Source organism: Pipistrellus kuhlii, unplaced genomic scaffold (genome assembly GCF_014108245.1).
Source record: "Pipistrellus kuhlii isolate mPipKuh1 unplaced genomic scaffold, mPipKuh1.p scaffold_m20_p_1, whole genome shotgun sequence".
Classification (NCBI taxonomy): Eukaryota; Metazoa; Chordata; class Mammalia; order Chiroptera; family Vespertilionidae; genus Pipistrellus; species Pipistrellus kuhlii.
The window spans coordinates 151121618-151146488 of NW_023425404.1; the positions used below are offsets into that span (position 1 = coordinate 151121618).

The window sequence follows — 24871 nt, forward strand, 5'->3', positions numbered from 1 at the left end:
AGAGAAACATCAACTGGTTGCTTCCAATACAGGATCGAACTGGCAATGTGGGTGTGTGCCCTGACTGGGAACTGATCCTGCCACTTTTTGGTGCACAGGCTGATACTCCAACCAGCTGATCCATACCAGCCAGGCTCCAGACTCCCTATTTAATGTGGATGAAATATGACTTCATTAATTTAAGTGATTCTTTTTTTTTTCTTCCTTAGGTAACTCAGTACATCAAAAGTTAGGATTTTTAGAATTCATAATTATGAGCAGTGATTGGAATTGGAAAACTCAGAAAATCAATTGATGGTGTGTCATTTTGAATTCATTAAATGTGAATTTCTTTCTTTCTTTCTTTTTTATATAGTGTATAGGCTGTTTGGTTCAAAGTAGTTAAATTCCTTGCTGCCTAATTCTGTGTCTTTGCTATTCCTAGCTTTTGCACCATTCCATGCAAAAATAGCTTCATTCCTCTAATCCTTGTTGGTTCTCTGGGATCTCTGTCAGCAACAACAGTTCAATCATTTTCATCTGAGATCTCTGTTTTCCATCTTCGGGAAGGTGGTGAGAAGAGAAGCAAAGGCACACGGCTTGGCTTTAGCTACGCGGGTATTTTTCATCTCATGGCAGAATTCCAGGGGCCTCTCCCTGGAAGAACAGGTTGGCTGTAGGGGCTAGAAATCAGAAAAAATCCAAACTGCCATGCCTGTGAATGAAATCTGCAGCGGTCAGGCCCGCTCGCACCTGCCAAGCTGTGTATGATGTCCTGGAGTTGAATTTGATTATAAATGCATTAGCAGGGAGAGTATGTCATCAGCTACGAGCCTTCATTCCTGACCCGGGCCATGGGGCTTTGCTCCACACTCTTCCAGTCCAGCCCACATGGGTGTGATAGCCCAGAAACTATCTAATTGGAATCAGCGAAAGGGCAAAGCCTGGAATTTGGGAAAGGCAGAGCACAGCTGTTCTGAATTACAGAACAGGTTGTCGACTTTTGCAGACACAGAGCCCCGCTGCAGAGAGAAGGCTTTCACTCGCTCGGGAGGCCACAGAGAAGGAGGGCCAGCAGAGGAGTCTGGCCTGGGAGGACTTTTCTCTGGGGCAAAATGTATATCTGAAGTCTGAAAGTTTTTTGGCGCTTTAGTCATTCCACATGTGTTTGCACTGATCTGGTCAGAGGCCTCATTTTCCTCTGTTGCTCGGACTATATTTCTATTTAAACAGCTCACTCTGGTGACCGTGTTGGACACCGTGCTGATAACAGCGATGCTGATTAATTACCCCTAATGGGGCAGCTTCACGTTGCTTTATGTTTCCCATCCTTTCGGTGACTGTACCGCTTGAAAGCCACAAAGCCTTAAAGGGAGCCACCAGAACGCGTTACAAGTTCAGCAGATCCGCGCTAGGTGATGAGAGACTGAGAACTCCATGTAACAGCCAAACTTCCACTCTCCACTTGGCAGAGGCAGGCTGGAGCTCAAGGAGAAAACTCCACACTTATCCCTGTTATGTCTCCCTGGAGTTCTGATGCCATTCCAAGTTTTGACAAATATTATGATGGGTTCAGTTGCTGCAATCGATGCTCTCCTGATTCTATTATTCTCCAAAGAAACATTACTTGGAAGAGCTCACGGGCTGTTGAACCCACAGAGAGGATCCTATTTTAGGCCTTGTGGTGTTTAAAAAGGGACTAGAAACATTTACAAAACTTTCCCTTGTCTTACATCTTTTACTCTCTTGATCCCTTTCCCTGTGGGGTCTTTCTTCAGCCTCTACAAGTAATTTTCTGTTCCTCTCAGTCTCAGCAGTGGCCATTAATAATAATATCAGTAGCAAATATTCAGAAAGCGCCTACTATGTGCAAGGTGCTCTAGCATCTCTTTTTTTCGTGGTGTTTATTATGTAGATACCATTATTATCATTGTTATAATTATTTATTATTGTATCCATTTCTCAAATGAGAAAACTAACATACTAACACATCTGGTAAGAGGGGGAAACCAAGGATTTGACTTTCAAATTTACTTCTCACTCAGAGCATGACTTCTGGGCCATCAGCATTAGCAACATCTTACAAGCTTGTTAGAAATGCAGAATCTTGGGCTCTACCCCAGAGCCACTGGCACAGGTCCTGCATGTTAACATGATCCCCAGGTGAGCTTCAGGCACATGAAGGTTAGAAAGCCCAGCAATGACCAAGCATGCGCATTTAATCATTCTGCTGCACTAACATACTTCTCTCCTTAAACATGGCCCTGCTGTGCTTAACTTGGCCCTCATAAGTGTTTAAATTATTATCCTTCCATTCACTGAGAACCATGGTAGACTTCTGCTGAAGCAATAGCAAAGTGTTTGAACAGTTAAAAGCAGGCAGAGCCAAGAAGAAATGGGGTAATTTGGGGGGATAGAGACCAGGCCAGGTCTCCAGAGTTAGGGGTTGAAAAGTTAACCGACTCCACATTATCATGGCTCCCTAGGCCCTGAAACACAGAGTCAAGAAGGCAGAGGAAAACTCCTTCTCCATGCTACCGGAGAAATAACATCTATGAGAGTGAGGCCCACTTAGAACCAGTCACCCTGGGTTTAGAGACAGATCTTGAATTCATTTCATCTCTCAACACCACGGAGCAAAGCATTCTGTAGAATATTCAGTGCTGCCTGCTACATTTGGAACTTTCATTGTGTGTCTTAAGTACTTTTCCAATTCCAACAACTTTAGTTTGATCAGTGAAATGTCCTTTATGAATATTAGGGAAGACAAGGCTTTTCTATACTTGTAAAGATATATAATATTTACTTTGTGTTTGGGTTTACAAAATATGGAATCTACAAAAACAATTTCTTTGGGAAAGTCTTAGAAGATGTAGTAAGCTTGTCCTTCTGACACATTCTATCTTGAAAATGGAATTTCAATCAAGTTCCTGACCCTGAGGCTGACATGGCTTCGTTCAGTCTGTGGGTCTTTTGCTTTGAGTGAATGTAGGTTTAGCATCTCAGTGATCACAGGACTGGAATATGAACATGCTACTTCAAGAGTCTATAAACAGAAGTTGGTTATTCTTTGAGGTAAAGGACTTTTTTTTTCTGCATTCTTATCCAACAGTGAAAGTTGATTCACTTCAAGTTTTGAAAAACAAACACAACATCTCTATTCTTCTTCTGAATTCTATTCCTGGAACCACTTTCCATTGTAAAACAGAAATTCAAATTGTGATAAGCTGAGAATGGAAGTGCAGCAACAAGCTTACCTGAAGGCCAGAGGGCATCACTGTTTTTTACTGGCTATAAATTCAAAAAGAACAATCACATGAACTTGTGTGTAAGATGGGGGCAGGGTGGGGCTGGGGAGGCTTCTGAAAATATATTTGTCAGAATACTGAAGACTGATATGAAGAACTACAGTCCCCATTGATTTATAAACAGACACAGTTAAACTCTGATTGGTAGAAATGAGTCTTGGGAGAAGATCCCAGAGTCACTGTATCTTATTCTTCCTTTCTTTTGATGTGTATTAGGGAAGCAAATGCAATAACCATCTGGTGGATTTCATGAGGTGAGTTTACCTGGCTCAACCCTGATCCTGACCCCCATGGGGACAATTCATCTCAGAAGAGACTATTTATCAAAAAATATTCTGCATCAGGACATCAACCCAGTTAGTCCTTCCCTATGTTCCCATGACAGCCACTCATTCTCGAATACCCTTTCCAAGATCAGCCTTCTACCATTTGGGATTTGTTAACTGTAGGAAGGTATAGATTCTCATAGCTGAATAGGCCATGTAGCTGAATATACAGTGTTTGGAAGCAACATACATGCACACACACACACAAAAATACATATTTTACACATATTTTTTCTCATATCCTTCTTTGTACCAATACTGACTTCTTATTACTTTAACAACCATTAAAGAAAACCAAAACATAACTAAATTACCTATTATACTTTAGAATGCAATAAATAAGCACCCAGGTGGATATGTAAATGAAAACACACAACTTAGTTGGTGTGTCTTGCTGACTCTATGGAAACAGGAAGAACAGGACAAAGAACAATGGCTACCTTTGGCATGGGGAACTGGCATGCTCCCGAGCAATAATAGGCATCAAAGGACTTGGGGGAGATAATCCATTCACTCCAGCCAATATCCGCAAAGTCCACCTTAAGGTATCGCCTGGCACAATTCCGAGGTTCAATCCATTGCTTTCTTCTTGCCTTCTTCAGCGTCTGTTCATCAAACTGGAGTGTCTGGCTCTTCTGGTGAGGCCCCTTTCTCTGTTTCTTCTTGTTCTTACTCTTCTCAGGGGGCTGAGTCTGAAGGGTCTTGTATGGCTTTCTCTCCTCCCAGACCCCATCCTCCTTATACTGATATTCTGCCCCAGGAAGCTCATTGTTCTGCAGAGGGAGCAGGACCCCAGTAGAACGCTTCTTCCTCCGTTTCAGAGAAAGGGCAGCCCTGATATGGCTATCCAATTTGGGCACAGCTCCGGCGGAAAAGCTTCGGTGACCTTGTAAGCTTGATACCACACTCTCTGGCTCAGATATGGCAGCATCATTGGCATACACCAAGATATAAGGGTCAGGAAAGGATAACATCTCCTTTGGTGGCTGGTGACCTTTGGAGGTTATGTTAAATCCTAAGAGGAACTCCTCACTCTCCTTAGCCTTCCTCAAGAGTTGAGTGATGTCTTTAGACAGCCAAGACACAAGGTCTCGATGAGGCCTGCCCAAATCTGCTGAAAGATGGCCCAGGAGTTGACTTTGGTCTCTGTTGGATTTGAGGATCCATGCAGTGATATCGACCTGAATATGTTTTCTCTGGGCATGATGTGAGCACTCTCTTGATCCTGGACAACTCAGGCTGATGTTAATCAGCTCTCCAATATAGAAATACAGTATGGCAGATAAAATGTTTTCAGACTTGGTAAGAGAAGTCAAGTTAAAAATATGCAGTCCCTTGCTTTCAAGGTTTCCTAGGAAGGAAAAAAGAAATAGAGAGTAAACAGGAGCAAACAGGACCCTTACCTCACACCAAGTATAAAAATTCACTCAAAATGAATGAATGACCTAATTATAAGAGCTATAATCATAAAATTCTTAGATGAAGACAAAGGGGTAAAATCTTCATGGATTTGGCGATGGATTCTTAGATATGACACCGAAAGGCCAAGAACCAAAAGGGGAAAAAATAGATAAATTGATAAAATAAACTAGACTTCATCAAAATTAAATTAAACACTTTTGTGTGTCATAGGACATTATCAAGAAAGTCTGTACGATCTAAAGAACAGAGAAAATGTTTTCAAATCATATAACTGATTAAGTCTAGTAAATCTAGTATCAGAATATATAAATTACAACTCAACAACAAAATGTCAAATAAGAAGAAGCCAGGGAAGCAATGAGAAGTGGCAGTTCATCCCAAGTAAACCCTCTGAACCTGTTCCCAAAGCCCCCTTTTCTCTGACTTCTTAGTGATCCAAAGCAGCCCCACCGAATCCCTTTCCTGCTACCTAATCCCCCTTTCTTGTTTCACTGTCCCCAGCTTTAATAAATGACCTCTAAAATTCACCTGGACTCCTTTTGTGAATTTTTTTTCCTGCTCAAAGTCAAGAGCCCACACAATATTGGTCCATCCTAGAAAGATCTGCTAAGGACCAGGTCCCCTTTCCAGTAACACTGGACCATCCAGAAGGCATGCACCCTGTCTTACCCATTTTAGACTTCGGACCTCTGCAACTGTGAAACAATACATTTATGTTGTTTTAAATTTTAAAAAATTCAAACAGAACAATAAAAATGGACAAAGGGATTGGATAGACATTTCTATTCAGAAGATCTACAGGTGGGCCAACAAGCTCAACATAAGTAGTAGTTATTAGAAAAATGTAAATCAAACCCACAATGTGGTACCATTTGACACATGCTAGGCTGGTTATAATAATGAAAAACAAAATAAGAAGTGTTAGCAAGGATGTGGAGAAGCTGGAATTCGTTTACATTGCTGCTTGGAATGTAAAATGCTTCACCTGCTGGGGAAAATGGTTTGGCAGACCTTCAAAAACTTAATCATACAAATATCATGTACCCTCATGATTCCTCTTCTAGGTATATAGCCAAAATAACTGAAAACAGGTACTCAAACAAATACATGTACATGCATGTTTATAATAGGAGAATGGCAAGGACAGAAACAGCTCAATTGTTTCTGATGAATATATCCACACAATGGAATATTATTTAGCCATATAAAGGAATGATTCATGCTACCATGTAGATAAACATTGAAAACATTATGCTAAATAAAAGAAGCCAGAAATAAAAGGTGGTGTCTGGTTCTATTTATATGAAATATCCAGAATGGGTAAGTCCATAAGACAGAATGCAGATTGGTGTTTGTTAGAGGCTGGAGGTGTGGAAGAATGGGGAGAAATTGTTTAATGGGTGTAGGATTTTGCTTTGGAATAATAGCAACATTTGGAATTTAGATAGACTTGGTAGTTGCACAACTTTGTGAAAGTATCAAATGCCATTGAATTGTGTTTTATCAACTATCTTTTTTTATACTTAATCAACTTGGTTTAATATCATCATTATTATTATAACTAGGGGCCCAGTGCATGAATTTGTACAACTTGAAAGGAACTGTGGGATGCAAGGTTGCAGTGGGCACAGGCATGGGTCTCAGCCCACCCTCTGCACCCCGCCTCGCCCTTCCTGCCACAGCTCCTGGTCCCCTGTCTGCTGGCAGCCCCCCTCCCACTGCTCCCACTGCCACTGATCCTGCTGCCACTGCTTCCACGTGATGATGGTTCCTACCCCACTGGCACCTGCTGATGTTGCAGATAAATTGGGGCTGGCGCCAGCAGCAGGTGCAAGCAGCAGCTCTGATGCAGGCAGCAAGTGCAAGCACCAGGTGGGACTGCAACGTGTGTGAGCAAATAATTTTGAGTAATTGCCAGAGGCTCACCATGATGACAGCTACCAGCGCCCTGCCTTGGTCTGGTGGCCCCCCTGATCACCTGCTTCACCATCTTGCTGCAGCCCATGTGCCCCCTGGTGGTTAGTGCACATCATAGCAACTGGTTGTTTGGTTTGGTTGTTCCACCCTTCAATCTATTTGCATATTAGCCTTTTATTATATAGGATGATATTGCCTCTGCCCTCCCTCAGTGGAGAGATTTGCCATGATCTTTTCTCCTTTAAAATATTTATTTATTTATTTATTTATTTATTTATTTATTTATCTATTTATTTATTATTAAACTCATCACTCACTACCCTCCCCTTTGACAACCACCACCTTATTATCTATATCTATGGGTCTGTTTCAGTTTTGTTTTGTTTATTCATTTGTTTTGGTTTTATAGATTCCATATATATAAGCGAAATCATATGGTATTTATCTTTTTCTGTCTGACTTATTTCATAGCATAATACCGTCCAGCTCCATCCATGTTGTTGTAAATGGCAAGATATCATTCTCTTTTATTGCTAAGTGATCTTCTATTGTGTATATTCCACTATTAATTATGAGGCTACCAAAAATTCTTCCTATAAGTTTGGCACAGTATTGTAATAACAAAGTATTGTAATTATCTGAGGCAGTCTCATTACAAGCAGTGGAGGAATGAGACTCACCTTAATTCAAGTGCTGGTTAGACACTTTAGACAAGCTGGTGTGCTCATTTATAAAATGAAGACAATGCCTACCCCTCCTGTCATTAGAATTAAATGAGATGTGTGTAAAGCAGTTTACAAAAAGTCTAATAAGTGTTTCTTAAATATAATTTATTGTTGTTATAAGTGCTGGTTTAACTGTATTATGGGGATATCTTCTACCTGCCTCAAACAATTTAGTCTGCAGGATAACAGCAGGTAAGCAAGACCATATATATCAATATTTAGATAATATATCTGAAAAAATAAGCTAAACATTCAAAAATGTAATAAAGAATTAATGCTGCTTAGGGTTTGTCTAAAGATTGACATTCCATGATGATTAAACTGGTCATTTGCATTTCCAGTTCTTCAAATCCAAAAATGAGAGCATGTAACAGAATAGGACATTGATTAGTGTGGACAGAAGTTGCTTCCTTCTCTTAAGACAGCCTAGAGGTTAGACTCAAGAATCCAGTCCTGGGATGGGTCACAGAGCCCCTCCTCTGTGCACTTGTTTCATATACATATTTGTTTCAGAAACATACACGCAACCATGAAATTATGTTCTTGATCAAAAACATATTTCAGTAAAAACAAAATATTTTTATAAAGACGTCGGAGCTTAAAATGAATTCATTGAGTCCCCAAGCACAAGGGAAGTGCAATGAGAAATCTATTTTACTCATTTTTAACCTTGTGTGAAGGAAGAAAGAGGAAACTGCCATCTGTGCACATGTGCACACGCCATGACACGAGGATAATATTTTACAGACCTCCATGGCACCGGGGTTGTTCAGAGACTCTGGTCTTAATTCAGACCAGTCACCATAGCATATAGTTTTATCCAAACTTTGTGTAGCAGATGGGCATTTAAAGTGGAAGGAAGAGAATTCAGCCTAAGAATATTGCAATTGAATGGTTGCCAAACAAACACCAGGACAGAGAAGAAATGTACTCTGAGGGGGTATGGGTGGTAGTGTCTTCATGGGTAAATTAATGGTGATCTTTCCCCCCACATTTTGCTTCAAAATGTTTTCTCCTTTCAAACATGTTTCCAGACACCTCGTGACCGGCTGCTAACCCGCCTCCACCTCTGTGTCTAATCTTCAGTATTTTCCCATAAATGTCTCCAAAATCGGAGACATGGCCTCTTCTGATGGTTTTCATTTTAATGTAGAACATTGTTTTAAAGTTAAAGCCCTAGAGCCCAGGCCCAACTCCACCTAGCCCAATATCTGTCATCAGGCAAAAAACCTGAGCTCTTGAAGTCTCAGTTTGCTCACCTGTAAAATGAGTAGATTAGTATCAACTGCAGAGTTGTGAGAAGAAATTGAGAGACTGCAGGTATAGCACATAGCACGTAGAAAAAAATGCAACTATTGTTAGCTAGCCAGAATTGCACTGCCCAGTATCAGTGATTGGCCACTTAAATTCTAATTGAGAGGTTTGTAAGTATAAAATACACACTGGATTCAGAAGACTTAGTACAAATTGAATGTAAAATATCACATGAATCTATTTCTTATTGATTAGATGTTGAAATGATATTTGGATAGGATATACTGAGTTCAATATTGTGATTATATTCATTTATAATAAGACATTCATGCACTTGGCAGGGGGTGAGGGTGGGGGTGGAGTTCCCTCAGCCAGTCCTGCACCCTTTAGCAGTCTGGGAGCCCTTGGGGGATAACCGACTGATGGTTTAGGCTGCACCAGACATCCTAAGTACTGCCGTGGAGTTGGGAGAGGCTCCCACTACTGCTGCTTTGCTCGCCAGCCATCAGCCTGGCTTGTGGCTGAGCAGCCCTCCCCATGTGGGAGCACACTGACCACGAAGGGGCAGCTCCTTCATTGCACATCTGCCCCCTTGTGCTCTTCATAGTGACCGGTCTTTCCACTGTTCAGTTGATTTGCCTATTACCCTTTTATTATCTATACTAGAGGCCCTATGCATGAACTCCATGCAAGGGGCTCAGCCCCCACCATGGCTGCCTTGGCCCCCACCATCGCAGCTTCATTTAGAAGGACATCTGGTCTAATTTGCCTATTATGCTTTTATTATTATCATAATAATAAAGAGCTAATATGTTAATGGTCGGGATGCTGTAATGTGTAACAGAAGAAGGCAGTCACAGGAGGCTGCCTTCACATGCATGGCGGGGCGTGGCTCTGGAGACAGGGCAGAAGCAGGGAGGTGCCCTGAGGAGGCAGGACCATCCTGTGCTGGGAAGGGTGGGCATGAAAGCCCTCCCCTCACCAGTCCTTCACCACCCACTGCTTGCACTCAGAGCGCCCCATCGCCCATCTGCCAGGGGAAGGAGCACAGCCCAGCAGGTGGAAGGCTTCTACATTCTCCTCTGGCACCATGATGGGATGGAGCTGTGGTGTTGCTCTAGAGATGGGGCGGAAGTGGGGAGGTGCCCAGAGAAGGCGGGACCAGCCCAAGGCGACTCAAGGAACTGAGCACAGTGCTTAAAGTAGCCAGAGAAGGCCAGAGGGGTTGGGGGCTGGGCCAGGTGTGCTGGAGCTCTGTGTGGAGAGCTTCAGGTATCAAGGCAGGTGGCAGGTGGGTGGGTAGAGCCACGTGATTTTGTGTGCTGGGCTCCTAGTTGATATATAAAAGCCAAGCAACTGGAACACCAGAGCAACTGGGACAACCAGTTGCTATGATGCACACTGTGGCCAGCCAATAGGCTCAATCAAGGGGAAGCTCCTCCCCTAGGCTGGCCCCAGCTGAATTGGGGTTGGGGCCAGCTGACCAACTGCCTGTGGCTCCTCCTCCCAGCAAGCCCTGCCTGATTGGCCCCCTGATCAGGGGTGGGGCCAGCTGGCTAACCTTTCCTTCCACCCACCAGCCTGGCCCAATTAGCCCCCATGTGGGGGGTGCTGTTGGACCCCAACCCATTCATGAATTTGTGCACTGGACCTCTATCATTTATTTGTGCACTGGGCCTCTAGCATATAAATTATATATATTAATTTAATTTCACTTAATTTTTTTGTCTTCCTCCCTTTTCTGGCACAGAGCTCCTAAAACCCTTAGAATTTCCTCAATGTTGAGAACCATAAGGTATCTTTTGTTATATGAATGAGGTGACTTTAGGAAGTTAGTAAAGCTCTAGTTTGGTTTCCAGGGGAACTAATCCAGTGGTTAAAGGATTAGATCTTCTAGTCCTACTCCCTGACCTATATGGAGAGGAGAAAGTTATCACCAGTGGCTGATGATTTCATTAATCATGCCTATATAATGAAACCTCCATAAACCCTCCCAAAAATAGGATTTGGAGAGCTTCCAGATTGGTGAACACGTGAATATTTGGAGAGAAGGGGTTATAAAAGCCTCCAATTATGTAGCCAGTTGGTCAGAAATATAGGTAACAACCTAGAGTTGCAGTTAGTGTGTGAAGTGGAGGGTGGTCTTATGGGACAGAACCCTTTCTGTGGAATCTGATGCTGTCTCCAGGTATACAGCATCAGAATTGAGTTGATTTCTCAGAGGCTCTGCTTATTGGTGTGGGGAACCCTTCCCTCTTCAGAATTGGGTGCAGAACATTTTTTTAAATATATTTTATTGATTTTTTACAGAGAGGAAGGGAGAGAGATAGAGAGCTAGAAACGTCGATGAGTGAGAGACATCGACCAGCTGCCTCTTGCACACCCCCTAGCGGGGATGTGCCCGAAACCAACGTATATGCCCTTGACCGGAATTGAACCTGGGACCTTTTAGTCCACAGACCGACGCTCTACCACTGAGCCAAACCGGTTTCGGCTGGGTGCAGAACATTTTAAATATATTATTAAAATTAATTTCTCCTGTTGCTTTTCATATTTTTAAATGTGGCCACTACAATTTTAAAATTACATATGTGGCTTGCATTTGTGGCTTAAATTAAATTTTCACTGGACAGTGGTTGTCTAGAATAACCATCAGTTTTAGTAGTCATGTAGTCAAAGGAAAAAAAAGGGTCATATTTTTTCCTCCAAAGGCAGTGAAAAATTGGGATTTTGCCAACCCTAAATATGTAAACCAAAAAGTAAATTGGACAAAAAAATTCCCTTCTTGGAATGCAACATACTTTCCTTATCAAAGACTTATTAGATAAAGATAATATTGGTGATTGCTTTTTAATTTTTCTTCCAGTAACACCTAATTGATTCCATCTGCAACCGAAAGTCTAAAGCCAACAAACCGTTCTAAAATGAAGTTAAATGGGTCAGTAAGCAATAGTGCTTTCATGGCATAGAGATTATATACCCAGCTTTGTGTTATCTGTGTATTACACACAAACAGACACTACAATCAACAATAGGAACCAAAGCAAAAAAAAAAAATGTTTTCCTTAAAAATATGCATTTTGAACTACTGGGTGCTGGGACCTGGGCTGGGTCTCAGGGCTGCACAAATGCCAGCTGCTAACCACATTGTGAATTGATAAGCAATATGCAGGTAGCTATGCCATGATGATGCTACTTGCTGTGAAAGGAGTTAACTAAGCTATTAGAGCACAGAGGAAGGATCAATGAACTTTGCCCATTAAGGAGAAGAGGAATTTTGCTCATACCCAGGGAAGAGGTAATTCTGAACCAGACTTTTAAGAATGAAGGAAAAAGGGAGTGCTGGGGCAGGGAATGGGAGAAGCACATTCTAACAGTATGCAATGCTGGATATCTGGGAGCTCATGCATAAGCAATATTTCCAATGTTTTGAATAGGAACTTATAAAAATATTCTGTATTACCTAGTTACCAGAAGTCATAACAGATATCTAAGCTGCCTACATTCAGAAAAGGAATGGTCAGTAAACATTTAGCTCCTAAAAGAAGGTGTCCTATGCCCAGCACTTGAAGCCTTTGCTCCCACCATTTCCACCCACGATAGGGGGCTCACTATCTCTGCCTGTTCTATCCCCTCCTATCCCCTCCTCCCCACTTTTTAAAACAAGAAGCTTGAAATCTCAACCATTCCACAAAACAGTCCTTGATTTTTTCTAACCCACATTTTATTTTTGCTTTCTCTAACTTTTAAGCACTTAAGTTCTGTGCAAGTCAATGTTCTTTCCCTCAAAACAACCCAACAAATGCTTAGTATTTACAATGGACAAAAACATTACCGTGAGAGTTGTATAGATTTGAGCACGTGAATATGGAGGTATAAATAAGAGTGAGATCATACATCCCTGCCAGGAAAAAATAGCAATTATATCTATTCAATTATTCTCATTCTTTTTTTTATTTTTTAGATATAATATCATTTTAACTTTTCAAATTAGTATTTTCCAATGCTCAGGGTCCAAGTACAGTTTTGCCATAGGCTCCTCTCTTCCCCATGAGTTATAGCATAGATATCTATGTTCAAACAGTGAATTAAAAATGCTTCAGTGTTCACTTTTTCTATTTTTCTGATTATATCTATTTGGAATTACTGAATCTGAAACCTGGGGAATAATTTTTGATTAGTAAGAACAAAGTGACATGTTAATAATATAAACAAATATGTTTTTTAAAATCAGGTTATAAAATAATAGCTTGTGCATTTTTAAGCTGCTTATAGTCTTTGGATACTAGGAAACATTAACTATACACCACACCAATCCAATGATATCTAGAGTTACATACTTAATTCTGGGTGCTCTCATTTTAACTAGGTTATTATAGAAGAGACTAACTAGGCAAGTTATCAAGATATTGAAGAGTCTAGAAATGTCTGTACAAGTTTGAGTTGCCAAAATATAATAGGAAACCATGAACTACAGGAAAGAAAGATTTCACAATGACATGAGAATAGTTTGCAATACTTGAGGGGTTTCCTGCCAAGAGATCAAGGTTCCCCTTTCTAGTGTCAAAGATGAGATGAGATATAATGGTGATAGTTGAATGGAGGAAAAATCAAAGCCAATACAACTCATGGTTTTCTAAGTGTCTAGCCTGATATTGAGACCTTTCTGTGGGACTCGGAGATAGAGGGTCATAATTCAGGACTATTACAGGAAGATCTTATGGTAAGGAGGGTGTGAGAGGTGAACCCCACAGATTCCTTGCAAGGAACTACAACAGGCTTGATTTCCAGTTCCTCCCAAATATTTTTGATGCCAAAATATATTATAACTACCAATAGGTGGTGCTGTTTTCTCAGTTTGCTGGCAAGTACACAAGCTTGGATTTTCCGTGTTGGGGATACATCTACTGCAATCTATTTAGCCATTTACCATGGCATTACAATCCTATTTTGAATGTTCTATAGTTGTAATATCTTTGAATTGAAAGAGGGTTTAAAAGTCAGGCGAGTTTTTGGACAAGCCCTACTCCCTTTTGCACCTTCATCCACCTTTGCTCTCCTTGAATTCCAGATTTGTCTTATAAGACAAAGAACAGGCTCTACCTCTTAAAGCAAGCTTGTCATGACAACCCAAGCCTTCCATTCAGACCCTGCCTCATTACCATTTTCATCATAGTGTTGCTCCTTCCCAAAACCATAAACTCCTTAAAGACAAGACAGGGCTTAACTCTTAAACTGTGCTCTCAGTAATTGCTTCTTTCATAAATAAACAACTTCTCATTATAGAGAGGCAAAATAAAAGGAACATAGAAGTTAGCCAGTTAGCTAGCAATGGATTTTGGAGAAGAACCCAGGTCTTCTGGATTTTTTTTTTTAAGGGTTTGACTTATTGAATAAAAACAGAAGATTTATTTTTCATCTGAAAACAAAACACCTGCAGCAAATGACATAGGCCTCATCGGAGAAACTGACTTAGGACCAGCCAGTCATACTCTTGCAATAGTTTGGCTCCTCTGGGGAGCGGGGTGGGGTTGGGGAGGCAGCTTAGGCGGAGCCCAGGGAGTGGCAAGTGGAAGTCCACCTTCATGCTGGCCCACACAGGACGTTTTCAAAAGGAATTAGGACATACAATGGAAAGCTTGCTATGTAAAGTTTGATTTTAAAACAAATAGACTACATGAAATCTTGATGATTACTTAAATCCCCAGGGAGCAGGGAAAACATTTCAGTCATTCAGAAAATATGTTATGAAGAACAACTTTTCCCCTACTTCTTTCTCTAAACTAAGTATAGATGCCAGAAAGGCCAGGGGTGCCTAGGACAGGGCCATATGCAACCACCTTCATGGGCAAAACATTTTCTGCAGGTTACTGGGTCAGGTCTACAGTTTCTTTCTGCCACCTTCAGCTTCTGGGCAAAGGCAAGGTAGAGTGTTTCTAAATAGAACACCAAGTCATAGATTTCTGTTTCTCCATAAAACTCCCAGTCAAATGACTGAGTTTTATGGGACCTCAAAACAAACATTCTCTATGTCCTAAGTCAACCATGGCCAAAGATGATATAATGTATGTTTTTCTAAAATGGCATAATACTCATCAATCAGTTTACTTTCTCTTAGCCTCCATCTAAGGGCATTCCTAGACTGTGAGCTCTCAGAGGGCAGACCTATGTCCTATAAATCTTTGAACTTCTTCTTTTTTTTTTTTTTTTTTTTTTTTTTTTTTTCACAGAACAGAGCATTTATATCCTGAAAAATAGTTGTTAAACTTGTTGAATGAACAAATGTGTAAACTTACTTGATTCAAAAGTGTTTCCTACTTATCCAAAGTGAAAACACTTTCAAGTAGCTTCAAGTTCCAAAAGTCAGCCAAAGCCCTTCTTGGGGATAAGTACAGTGTGGAGTTTCCTTTCCGACCATTAAAGAAGAAGGATTATTAGAACGGTGTATACAAAGTAGAATAGTGTTTCCATTCAATATACACCTGGTAAAATGCCTCATAAGAAATTCTCTGATGGCAAATTTTATTAAACACACACACACACACACACACCCTTTTGCTTGGCTGATAGCTTTTCTATGGTCTCTTCTTATCTAGTTCCTTCAACAGCTAACTCAGCACAACTGCAATGCTTATAGAGAACCTGTTATGTAGCAAACAATGCCAGGTCCTCAGAATACAAGAACGAGTCTTGCTTTATAGGCCCTATTCCCCTCATCCTTTCTCTAGCAAATTGATTAGACTCCAAACTCTCCGCAGCTTCATAGCAGGGCAAAAAAATGCTGATTGACTTACTCTAAAGCCTCTTCAGGGTCCAAACTGTCATAAGTACAGTAATATACCTTCCAATGTGAAGATGCTTACCATTATGTAAATTCATAAACCTTTTGTTCATGGGAAGACCCACTAAAAGGGTCAGGACTCACATTTTCACCAATCTTAATGTTCAGATGCTAGTTATGACAGGATACTCAAAACTCTAGGAACATGAACGTATAGCAGTATATCTTTTTAAAAAATATATATTTTATTGATTTTTCACAGAGAGGAAGAGAGAAGAATAGAGAGCTAGAAACATTGATGAGAAAGAAACATCAATCAGTTGCCTCTTGCGCACCCCCTACTGGGGATGTGCCACAACCACGGTACATGCCCTTGCCTGGAATCAAACCTGGGACCTTTCAGTCTTCAGGCTGACGCTCTATCCACTGAGCTAAACCGGTTTTGGCAGAGAGCAGTGTATCTTAAACATGCATCAGAATCACCTTGATTGCTTATTCAAACAGAGACTTCTGTGCCCCACCTCCCAAGTTTCATCTGTTGGTCCTGGGTGGGCTGGGAAATTTCTACCAAGTTCCCAGGTGATGCTGATGTTGCTAGTATAGAGATCATACTTTTAGAGCAACCTAACTTCAAGAAGTCACGATAGAAAAGTGCAACCCTGCCCCACTCTGCCACCAAGATCACGACAAAAAGAATAACGTAGGTTTGGGATGGCATAAATTGCATTACAAGAGTACTGCCATCTCTTCCTATTTACATTGCCACTCCAGTATATCTTTTGGGCTTCAAACAATTGCACATTAGCAATATTTTAGGCATGTTTAAGGTTTTGTGAGAAGCAACAATCTCTCAAAATATTAAGACTACCTCACTTAGGCTTCTAAACTTTTAGTTCATTTTCACATTCATTTTCTCAATTGAATTTCACCATCCCAATTGAGTGGCACAGTAAGTATGGCTTAGCCCTAGAAATATTAGATGACTTTACTAATTAGCAGGTCAGCCAAAATTAGCATTGAGATCTCTTAACTCTTAGCCTAAGGCAATTGAAAAACTGCAACTCTAGGAATCTCTTCTCTACTTGAAAACCATTTTTCTTAACCCATGCCTAAGAGTAGCAATTACACTCAATTCAAAATTTTTAGATTAATTCCATGCAATGAAATGAAAATATTCTTTGAAGGAAAAGCAAATAAGATCATGTTGGTCCTCAGTTGTTTTAACTATAAAAGCAGAGGACTGGACAAAGAACTTTGCATGTCTAAATCTATTGGGTGCAATTACTTTGTAAGATAATTACTTAACAGAACCTCACTCAGTAAAGTAAGAACTTCCTGAACCTGGTCATACAGTAGGATCAGTTTGCCCAAACACGTTTGTTTCAGAGTGTACCCAAATAAAAATAAGGCACTGCATTTACTGTGGCTTGCCAAAAAAAGATGGATCTAGTTAGAAACATCGGTGAGAATCATCCATCAGCTGCCTCTTGCACACCCCCTACTGGGGATATGCCCACAACCAAGGTACATGCCCTTGACCGGAATCGAACCAAGGACCTTTCAGTCCGCAGACCAACGCTCTATCCATTGAGCCAAACCGGTTTCGGCAAGAAAAAGATGGATCTTAAAGGGAGGTAGAACATTGAAGGAGTCAATGAACCCACTATGATCACCTGATTCTGTGACGTACATGTGGATGTTTTAGATGAAGATGCATCCACACTTTTAAAAATATTATCACCAAAACTGTTACCAAGAGTACTGCTTTATGTGAGAAGTACACTAGGACACAACCACTCCTAACATGTGCATAGCCTAGAAATTGTATCGATTTCTAAATGTATTCCACATATGAGGGCTCTTCATTGTCATCATTTACCGCTGTCCAAAACAGACATGATCCTGGTGTACTTGTGACACTTGATTAGTATTAGGTCAATGTTTCCATTACAAAATTCTATTTTCATGGGTTCATAACATAATCTTACAAATTCACTCTGAATTGAAACTTGGCATGGGGAAGTTCAAGCTGAGACTACTTTGTGATGCCAAACTTCTTTCCACTACTGGCACCAAAATAAAGTTATTAAGATACTGATTACTAGGATATACAAACTGAATAGATGGGGAAACCATCAAAATTTGAGGTGAAAAGTTCTGATGTTGCAGTCCCCAAATCCTGAAAAGAGAATAGAAAATATATGTAAAGTTGCTCATTAATTGTGACTCGACTTTTTGGATAGGTGTGATTTTATAATACCTAATAAATACAACAAACAATAGAAATTATATTAAAAATTTAATTGGTGTCTTTAACAAATGTGTATTTAAACAAAGGATTAATGGTTATAAAACCAAGTGACATGTATGATCTCTAGTAAATGATCTCCACAAATAGAGGAGCTTTTCTTTCAAAAGAATAATACTAGTTGCAAAATAATAAATATCAATCCTATAGAGAACAATGAAGAAGAATTTATAGAGAAGGAAAATGAAGTTTAAAAATGACATTCACAACATTTAAAACATGAGAGCAGGAAGATGATACCATGCAAGTTGGACCCAAGTCCAAAAGTAACAATGTCCAAAAGTAACAATATAAGTACACATCCTGAGGTAGGTGCTGATGGGAAATCCTGAGGTAGGTACTGATGGGACATTAAACAGCTTTTTCTTGAATTTTGCATATGTTCATTCTTGAGAAATTAGAAAGGCTCTGACCCAGTGTTTTCCTTATTAGGTATTTTAGAGCCACAATTCTTGAAAATGCTCTCTCAGAGAGAAAGTGATCCAATCTTAAGGGAACCCTTTAGCATTTAAAGGCCCAGAAAAGTCCTAATAGGAATGAAAACATCATATTTTTAGAAATTTATTTGAACCTGGGACCTAATTTTATGTCACCTGTTAATATCACCTGTTAATATTTTCTACAGATCCTTTTTTTACAAAAGTTTTTTCCTAGAAAATTAGATCAGATTATTAGAAATCATATGTTTGGAGACAAGCTCAGTTAAGTTTGCCAGTTCTCTGGCAAATACATCATGACACCCATTTCTTCTTCCATATCAGGAGTTGGACTTGCTTTCTTCAAACCTCTTTCAAATACAAAATTATATCATTTCAAAGTGGTTAAGACCGTATATGACATTCATGTCCCTAATTTATTTTTAGAAAAATCTGAACTGGGTCAATAAAGTGCTTATGAACTTTTACTGCTTAGATAAAATGTTTGTAACCCTCTTAATATATTCTTAATTATGTATATATTTTTAATGTACAAATATTCCCTGAGTGAATTATCTGCTTAGGGATTTTATTTGTTTATTTTTTTTACTTCCCCATGGTCTTTTGGTCTCTTTGAGTGTGTCTAATTATACTAAAAAAGCTAGATTTAAATTATTTTATATGTGACCCATTCTCCTCCTTTCCATTAGCATGGATAATCAAGAATTCATGGCATTATGGATTTTTAAATGTCAGAGATTGTAAAGCTGTCTTGCCTATTACAGTAAAAACTTCATTAAGGGCTATCATGTATTCCAAGTGATGTGTAATTCAAAGCAGCTGCACATCCACCTCCCCCTCTCCAGATGTACTATTGTCTTTTGAATAAAAACGTCAGATAATCTAAGTACTCTTTAATTTGGAGCCTAGTTTCTAGGTGCCAGGAATTTCAAGGTAACTATGTTTTAATAAAGTTAGTATGTCTCCTTGCCATGAAACTCATAAAACATGGTGCTTTCCCCTGGGCCCATGTGCTTTACAGGAATGGCTCTTATTGGAGTGATTGTTCAGCCTGTAATTATGTCTTTCCTAAAGCCTTATATTTTAGCCTGGCACTTCAGAAACACATCAAATTATATTTTTTATTTTTAAATATTTTTGGTCATAGTAAGAAAGACTCCCCTTTCTCATTTTTGGGTCTGGAATACCTCAATTTTCTATTGAAGTCATTGTGATTTTTTTTTTTAAGGTGACACTAATCCCTGAAATACAAGTTTTTTTTGTACTTACTTGTCATAAATTAAAATAACGACAGTTTCCTAATAATAATGCACATGCTTTCCTTGCTATTCCCAAAGCGGTTAAATTTATGATGGAGAGAAAATAAGATTAAGTGATTGTGGGAATGATGAGAAACTAATGGACACGGAGTATGTATCTTTAAAGATCAAGCCAGGAGCAAATCCAGTGTAAACTGTTCTTCTTTTATTCTATAGTAGCCAAGGACAACTTAAGCTAAGATGAAAATAAGAGCTGATTTTAGATCCCTCTTGTCTTCCTTCGAGACGGCATGCTTTTTTTTTTGTTTTGTTTGTTTGTGTGTGTGTGTGTGTGTGTGTGTGTGTGTGTGTGTGTGTTTAAGCTGGACTTCTCTGTCATCAATAATTTTGTGAATTACCTCTTACAAAGGAAAGATAAAAACCCATCCTTCTGTAAACCCTTACACATCACAAAAAGACGTATGTGTGCTTCAGACTTAACGGTTTTTGGCACACTAGCTGCATAACACTGAGGCAGGAGAAAGGGGTTGGTGGCAAGTGTATTTAGGATGAATGCCACCCACCATCCAGTAATGGTTTAAGTAGAAAGTAATCAGAGGGAGACCACAGCAGCTACATTTCAACCAAAGATATTCTAGGCTTAGAACAATAAATAATTGTAATCAGGTATGTTCCAAGTAGCAAATAGGGCTCTAATGCTATAACCCAGCCTGAATAAGCACTTGGAAAGTCTGCCGGATCAGCAGCTATTCCATATAAACAGCATACCACCTGACCCTCCATTAAAATCTGGATTGGTACAGAGAAGCCCATGTGTTGTGAAATCTAAACACCATGGTCTAGAAAACATATCTAATTTATTAACGCAGAGAGCGTCTTTTCACTTACATCAGAATGTATGACGAAGGGTTACAAGTTAAAGGGTGTTATGGAAACGCTGATGTGGATAAAGGAGAGAGACGTGCTTGAAAACCTTAGCATCTTTCTGGAGTCTTGCCTTATTAGAGCCAGAACTGCCTTATAACCAGGTCCTTTTACTGTGTTAGTAACTAAACACTCTTGGAAGGGGTCCAACATGAACCACCTCTCCAGGAGTTCCCAATGTGGTAATAAGACACTGGAGCGTCCACAAAAACCAGTGTCCACATTTGATGAACAAAGTCGTTAGGACAGTCTCTAGGATGCTAAAGGAATTGCTTTTCTTATCAGGGCATACAGCCTTGTAAATATGCTCCATGCTGCCATTCATCATTTCAGGAGAACCTGTGGCCTCCGTATCACAGTTTATCATTTGATGGTGTAAGACTGCAGTGAGGCTGATAAGGGACACTTTGAAATTGGGATTCATGAAAAGAGTTGAAGCCAAAAAGCACAGGGAGCCTGAGTTGTTCAAATCCTTATCCATCTCCCACTCAAGGTTCACTCAGCCTGAAACAAGCATACAAAAAGTATGCAATATGTGTGAATGACACAAACTCACATTCTACCTCCAAATCTTGTGATTCATACTAAAAATCAAACTTGATACAAAAAAATGCTATTTGTCTCTTGGGAGCTTCAACTACACACCCTGGGAATGTTACCAAAGAAAATGATTATTAAGGTAAGAGTGATCTGTGTATCTTCGAGAATCCACCTGCTTTGCCCACTTAATATCCTTTTAATTCTTATTGCTCCCACAGAGCTCCTTCCCTGAGCTCTGCCCTCAGACCTGCATTAAAATTCAACAGCTTTCACTGGTGTGGTCAGCTGTCCCGTGGTGGGTGTACTGTGGATAACCCAGAGCAGGTTTCTGTTTCCTTAGCAGAGGCCAGTTCCTTACGGATTATGCTCGTGGCTTGAAGAAGAAAGCGAAAATCTGGTTCAGCTCAGCCTCTAGCTAAAGACTTCTGCATTAGAAAGCATAACTCACATTTATTGTAAATGTCATCATGCCTACGAGCTCCAGAGTCTATTTACAGTGTCAGCTGAGGGCTTCCCTTGATGGATGCTTTGGTTTTCCTTTTCCAGGAGTCCTTCATATCAAAGCTTTGGGAGATTTCTTTCTAGTGATTCTGACAGACCTGATAGAGCATGAGGCATGGCCTCCTGACTTGGAGATTCTTGGCTGTTTTTCAAGGTTCACGGAAGACGGGCTTTGCAGCTATGTCTCCCTGCATCGTGAACGCGGTGAACAAAAAAAAAGTCTGGTGCATCCTCAAAGCCTGCACACCCAGTTAACGTCCAGGAAACTTTCCCTCAAGCTGTTAGCACAGGAGAGGCAGGCTGTTAGCATAAGTTATTCCCTTCACCGCGGGGGCGAGGAGAAACCCTGGTAAGCCACGAATTTCAGTCCACAGCGATCTGTGTGCTGAAAAATGGGATGAGCGGACTTTCATCAGCAGATTCCAAGAGGTGTTTACATCCATCCAAGGCTGCTTCTCCCACCCCCACGGCTCGCTGGGTGGATGGTACAGCCCTGTTTGCCCAGATGGGATTTAAGTAACAGAAACACCCCAGCACCTGGCTTAGTTTGTGTGTTTGCCACCAAGGGACTATCAAGTAAGAAGTGTCAACTATAGTAATACTGGAGCAAAGCGGGGGCCGGGTCTGGAGAGGCAGGCGGCTGTCTAAAAGACTTAGGAAGGAAGGCGTCTAGTTCAAGTGTGACTTTTCTCTCCGGTGCCTCGCGGTTGGCATAAAATGACCTCTGCTTCTAGGTAAACATGGCTAGAGCCCAGTCCAAGGGAATTTCCGCTGATCAACTTAGGAAACATCAACATAAGTACCCCCAGAGGTGATCCAGCCATCTAGGGCAAGAGGGCTCCCCTGGGCACGGGGTAGCGCCCCTTCTATCGCCAAGCAGTTCCTCCAGCCCACCCCCTCCGCTGCCCCCAGCCCCTCTTCTCTCCACTTCTCCCTCCCAACAGAGACTCTAAACCTGGGTTTCCCCCGCTGGCCAAAGGAGGGGTGTGGTGGGCAGGAGGACTGGGAGGGCAATTGCGGAGGGTGAGGGAAGGTCCCTAGGGCACAGCAGGGGCTGCGATGGGTCCCGGGAGACCAGGGAAGGGACAGCAGAACGTGGGGGCAGAGGGGGCACTCACCTGCTGCTCCAGCGGCTCGAAAGCTGCGCACCGTGTTGCCTTCGCGCAGAGCCCGGGGGCGCAGGGGCTGCGCGCTCCGCTCGGGGGAGCCGGGTGCCCGCGCCGCGCGGGTCCTGCCGCCGCTGTACCTGTCATAGAGCCGCAGCATGTGCTCCGACACCTTGTCGTGCGGCCGCAGCACGGGGCTCGGGCCCCCACCTGCAGAGCGGTCGCCGGGCAGGGTCTTGCTGAGCTCGGGCGGATGCTGCCTCAGCCTCCCTCCCCGAGCCAGGCTCACGCAGAGGCAGCCCAGCCACAGGCACAGCAGCCCGCGCGCCCTGGCCATCGCGGGGTCCCGGCCGCGCGTCCGCTCCTCGCGTCGCGTCGGTCGCGGGGGGACACTGCACGCTCCGGAGGCGCGAGGGGCCGGGCCGAGCGAGGTTTGGATGCCAAAGGAGTGGGGTGACAGCGCCCGGATCCCGAATGGCGCGGGATGGCGGCGAGTCCCACTTGGTGCGCGGGCGGCAGGTGGGCGCTTCGCCGGCGGCGGCGCGGTTCTCACGGGCGCTGGGCGCTGCGGGCACCCTCTTCTTCCCTCTGGCGCGGAGGAGAGAGCTCGAGTCGCGGCGTGTGTGGCCCAAGGTGATCTTGGGATCTGGATCTGCCGCTACCCTCCCCGCTTTATGTTCGGGCACACCCGTCGGAAGCGCCGCGCTCACTGGGGACCCGGACTAGCGCTGCGTGGGGCGCGGAGCGGGGAGCGCGCGGCCGGCCTGGGGGCACTCTCTCGCCGGTTCCACGGATTGGATTGGAACAGAAAGCGGGGCGGCAGGCGAATTTTGAGTGTGTGTGTGTGAGTGTGTGTGTGTGTGAGAGAGAGAGAGAGAGAGAGAGAGAGAGAGAGAGAGAGAGAGAGAGAGAGAGAGAGAGAGAGAGAGAAAGGGAGAGAGGAGGCGGACTGGCTTCTTCCTCTGGCTGCTCTCTCTGCACAGCCCGCACCCAGTCTCGCCCTCGCCCTCCTGGCTGCGGGGACCGGACTGCAGCGGGGACAGAAGGGTCGGGAAGTAACCAGCCACCAGCAGAGGGAGGGAAGGAAAAGGAAGTAGGAGTGGTGCTGCTTGGAGAGAGGAGGGGGAAGGAGAAGACCTAGGAAGTAAGGGAGGGGTAGGAGAGACCTTTGTTTGTTTGTCTCTTTGTTTGTTTTTCAGTGCCCTCCCAGAGCATTGGCTGCTGCGCCCTGGCCAGGGAGAGGGCAGAGGAAAAAGAAACTTGTTGGCTTCTCTCTTCGGATTCCAAATGAGAGATCAAGATGTGAACACCAGCCAGGCCTCCTGCCGGCCTCTGCTGGTGGGGATTTCAGCCTGCACCTGTGCCTGTGTTGTGTAGCCTTCCTCTCCGGTTTCCCCAGAAGTGACCATCAAGGCTCAGCTCCTTCTCTTCGCCTTTCCCCTGGCACTGCCCACAGGAGAAAAAGCTGAGGGTCCATCCCAACTTAGAAACACATAAGTAAACAAGCAAGCAAGCTCCAATGCCCGCCCCACTCCCTGGCCCCCTCAAGGGGATTTCTGAAGGATGGTGTCTGCTGGTGGCATAAGGGCTCTGGCAGATCCCAAATCCAGAGCAGGCTCTTAGAGCTTCCCAGTCTGAGCTCCCTCCTCCTTCGCCTCTCTTTTCTTGGCAGTAAAGGGGCGATTAAGCTACTCGCTAACCTTTCACCTGACACTTCCCATGCCCCAGGCACTTGTTTGTTTCATGTGTATTATCTTTTTTTATTTTTAAAATATATTTTTTTATTGATTTCAGAGAGGGAGAGTGATAGAGAGAGAGAAACATCAATGATGAGAGAGAATCATTGATTACCTGCCTCCTGCATGCCCCTATTGGGGATGGAACCCACAACCCAGGCATGTGCCCTTGAAGGAAATTGAATCTAGGACCCTTCAGTCCGCAGGTCGATGCTCTATCCACTGAGCCAAACCGGCTAGGGCTCATGTGTATTATCTTTAAATAATGTTCACAAGGAATCCCATTTTACAGATGAGGAAACAGACACAAGGACACTCATAGATGGCAGAGCTGAGTTTGAAACTTAG

The 24871-nt window shown here is 42.3% G+C and overlaps 1 protein-coding gene across 1 annotated transcript in view; it reads right to left on the reverse strand.

The window, feature by feature from the left end:
* Positions 1-23124, reverse strand: part of BMP3 (bone morphogenetic protein 3) — a 29736-nt gene extending 6612 nt beyond the window's left edge. Inside the window, exons 1-2 of the mRNA XM_036412604.2 lie at positions 22800-23124; positions 4054-4964 (exon numbers count right to left, since the gene is read on the reverse strand). Of these exons, the coding sequence (XP_036268497.1) occupies positions 4054-4964; positions 22800-23124 (1236 nt within the window). The remainder of the gene's footprint in view (positions 1-4053; positions 4965-22799) is intronic.
* Between the last annotated feature and the right edge of the window lie 1747 nt (positions 23125-24871).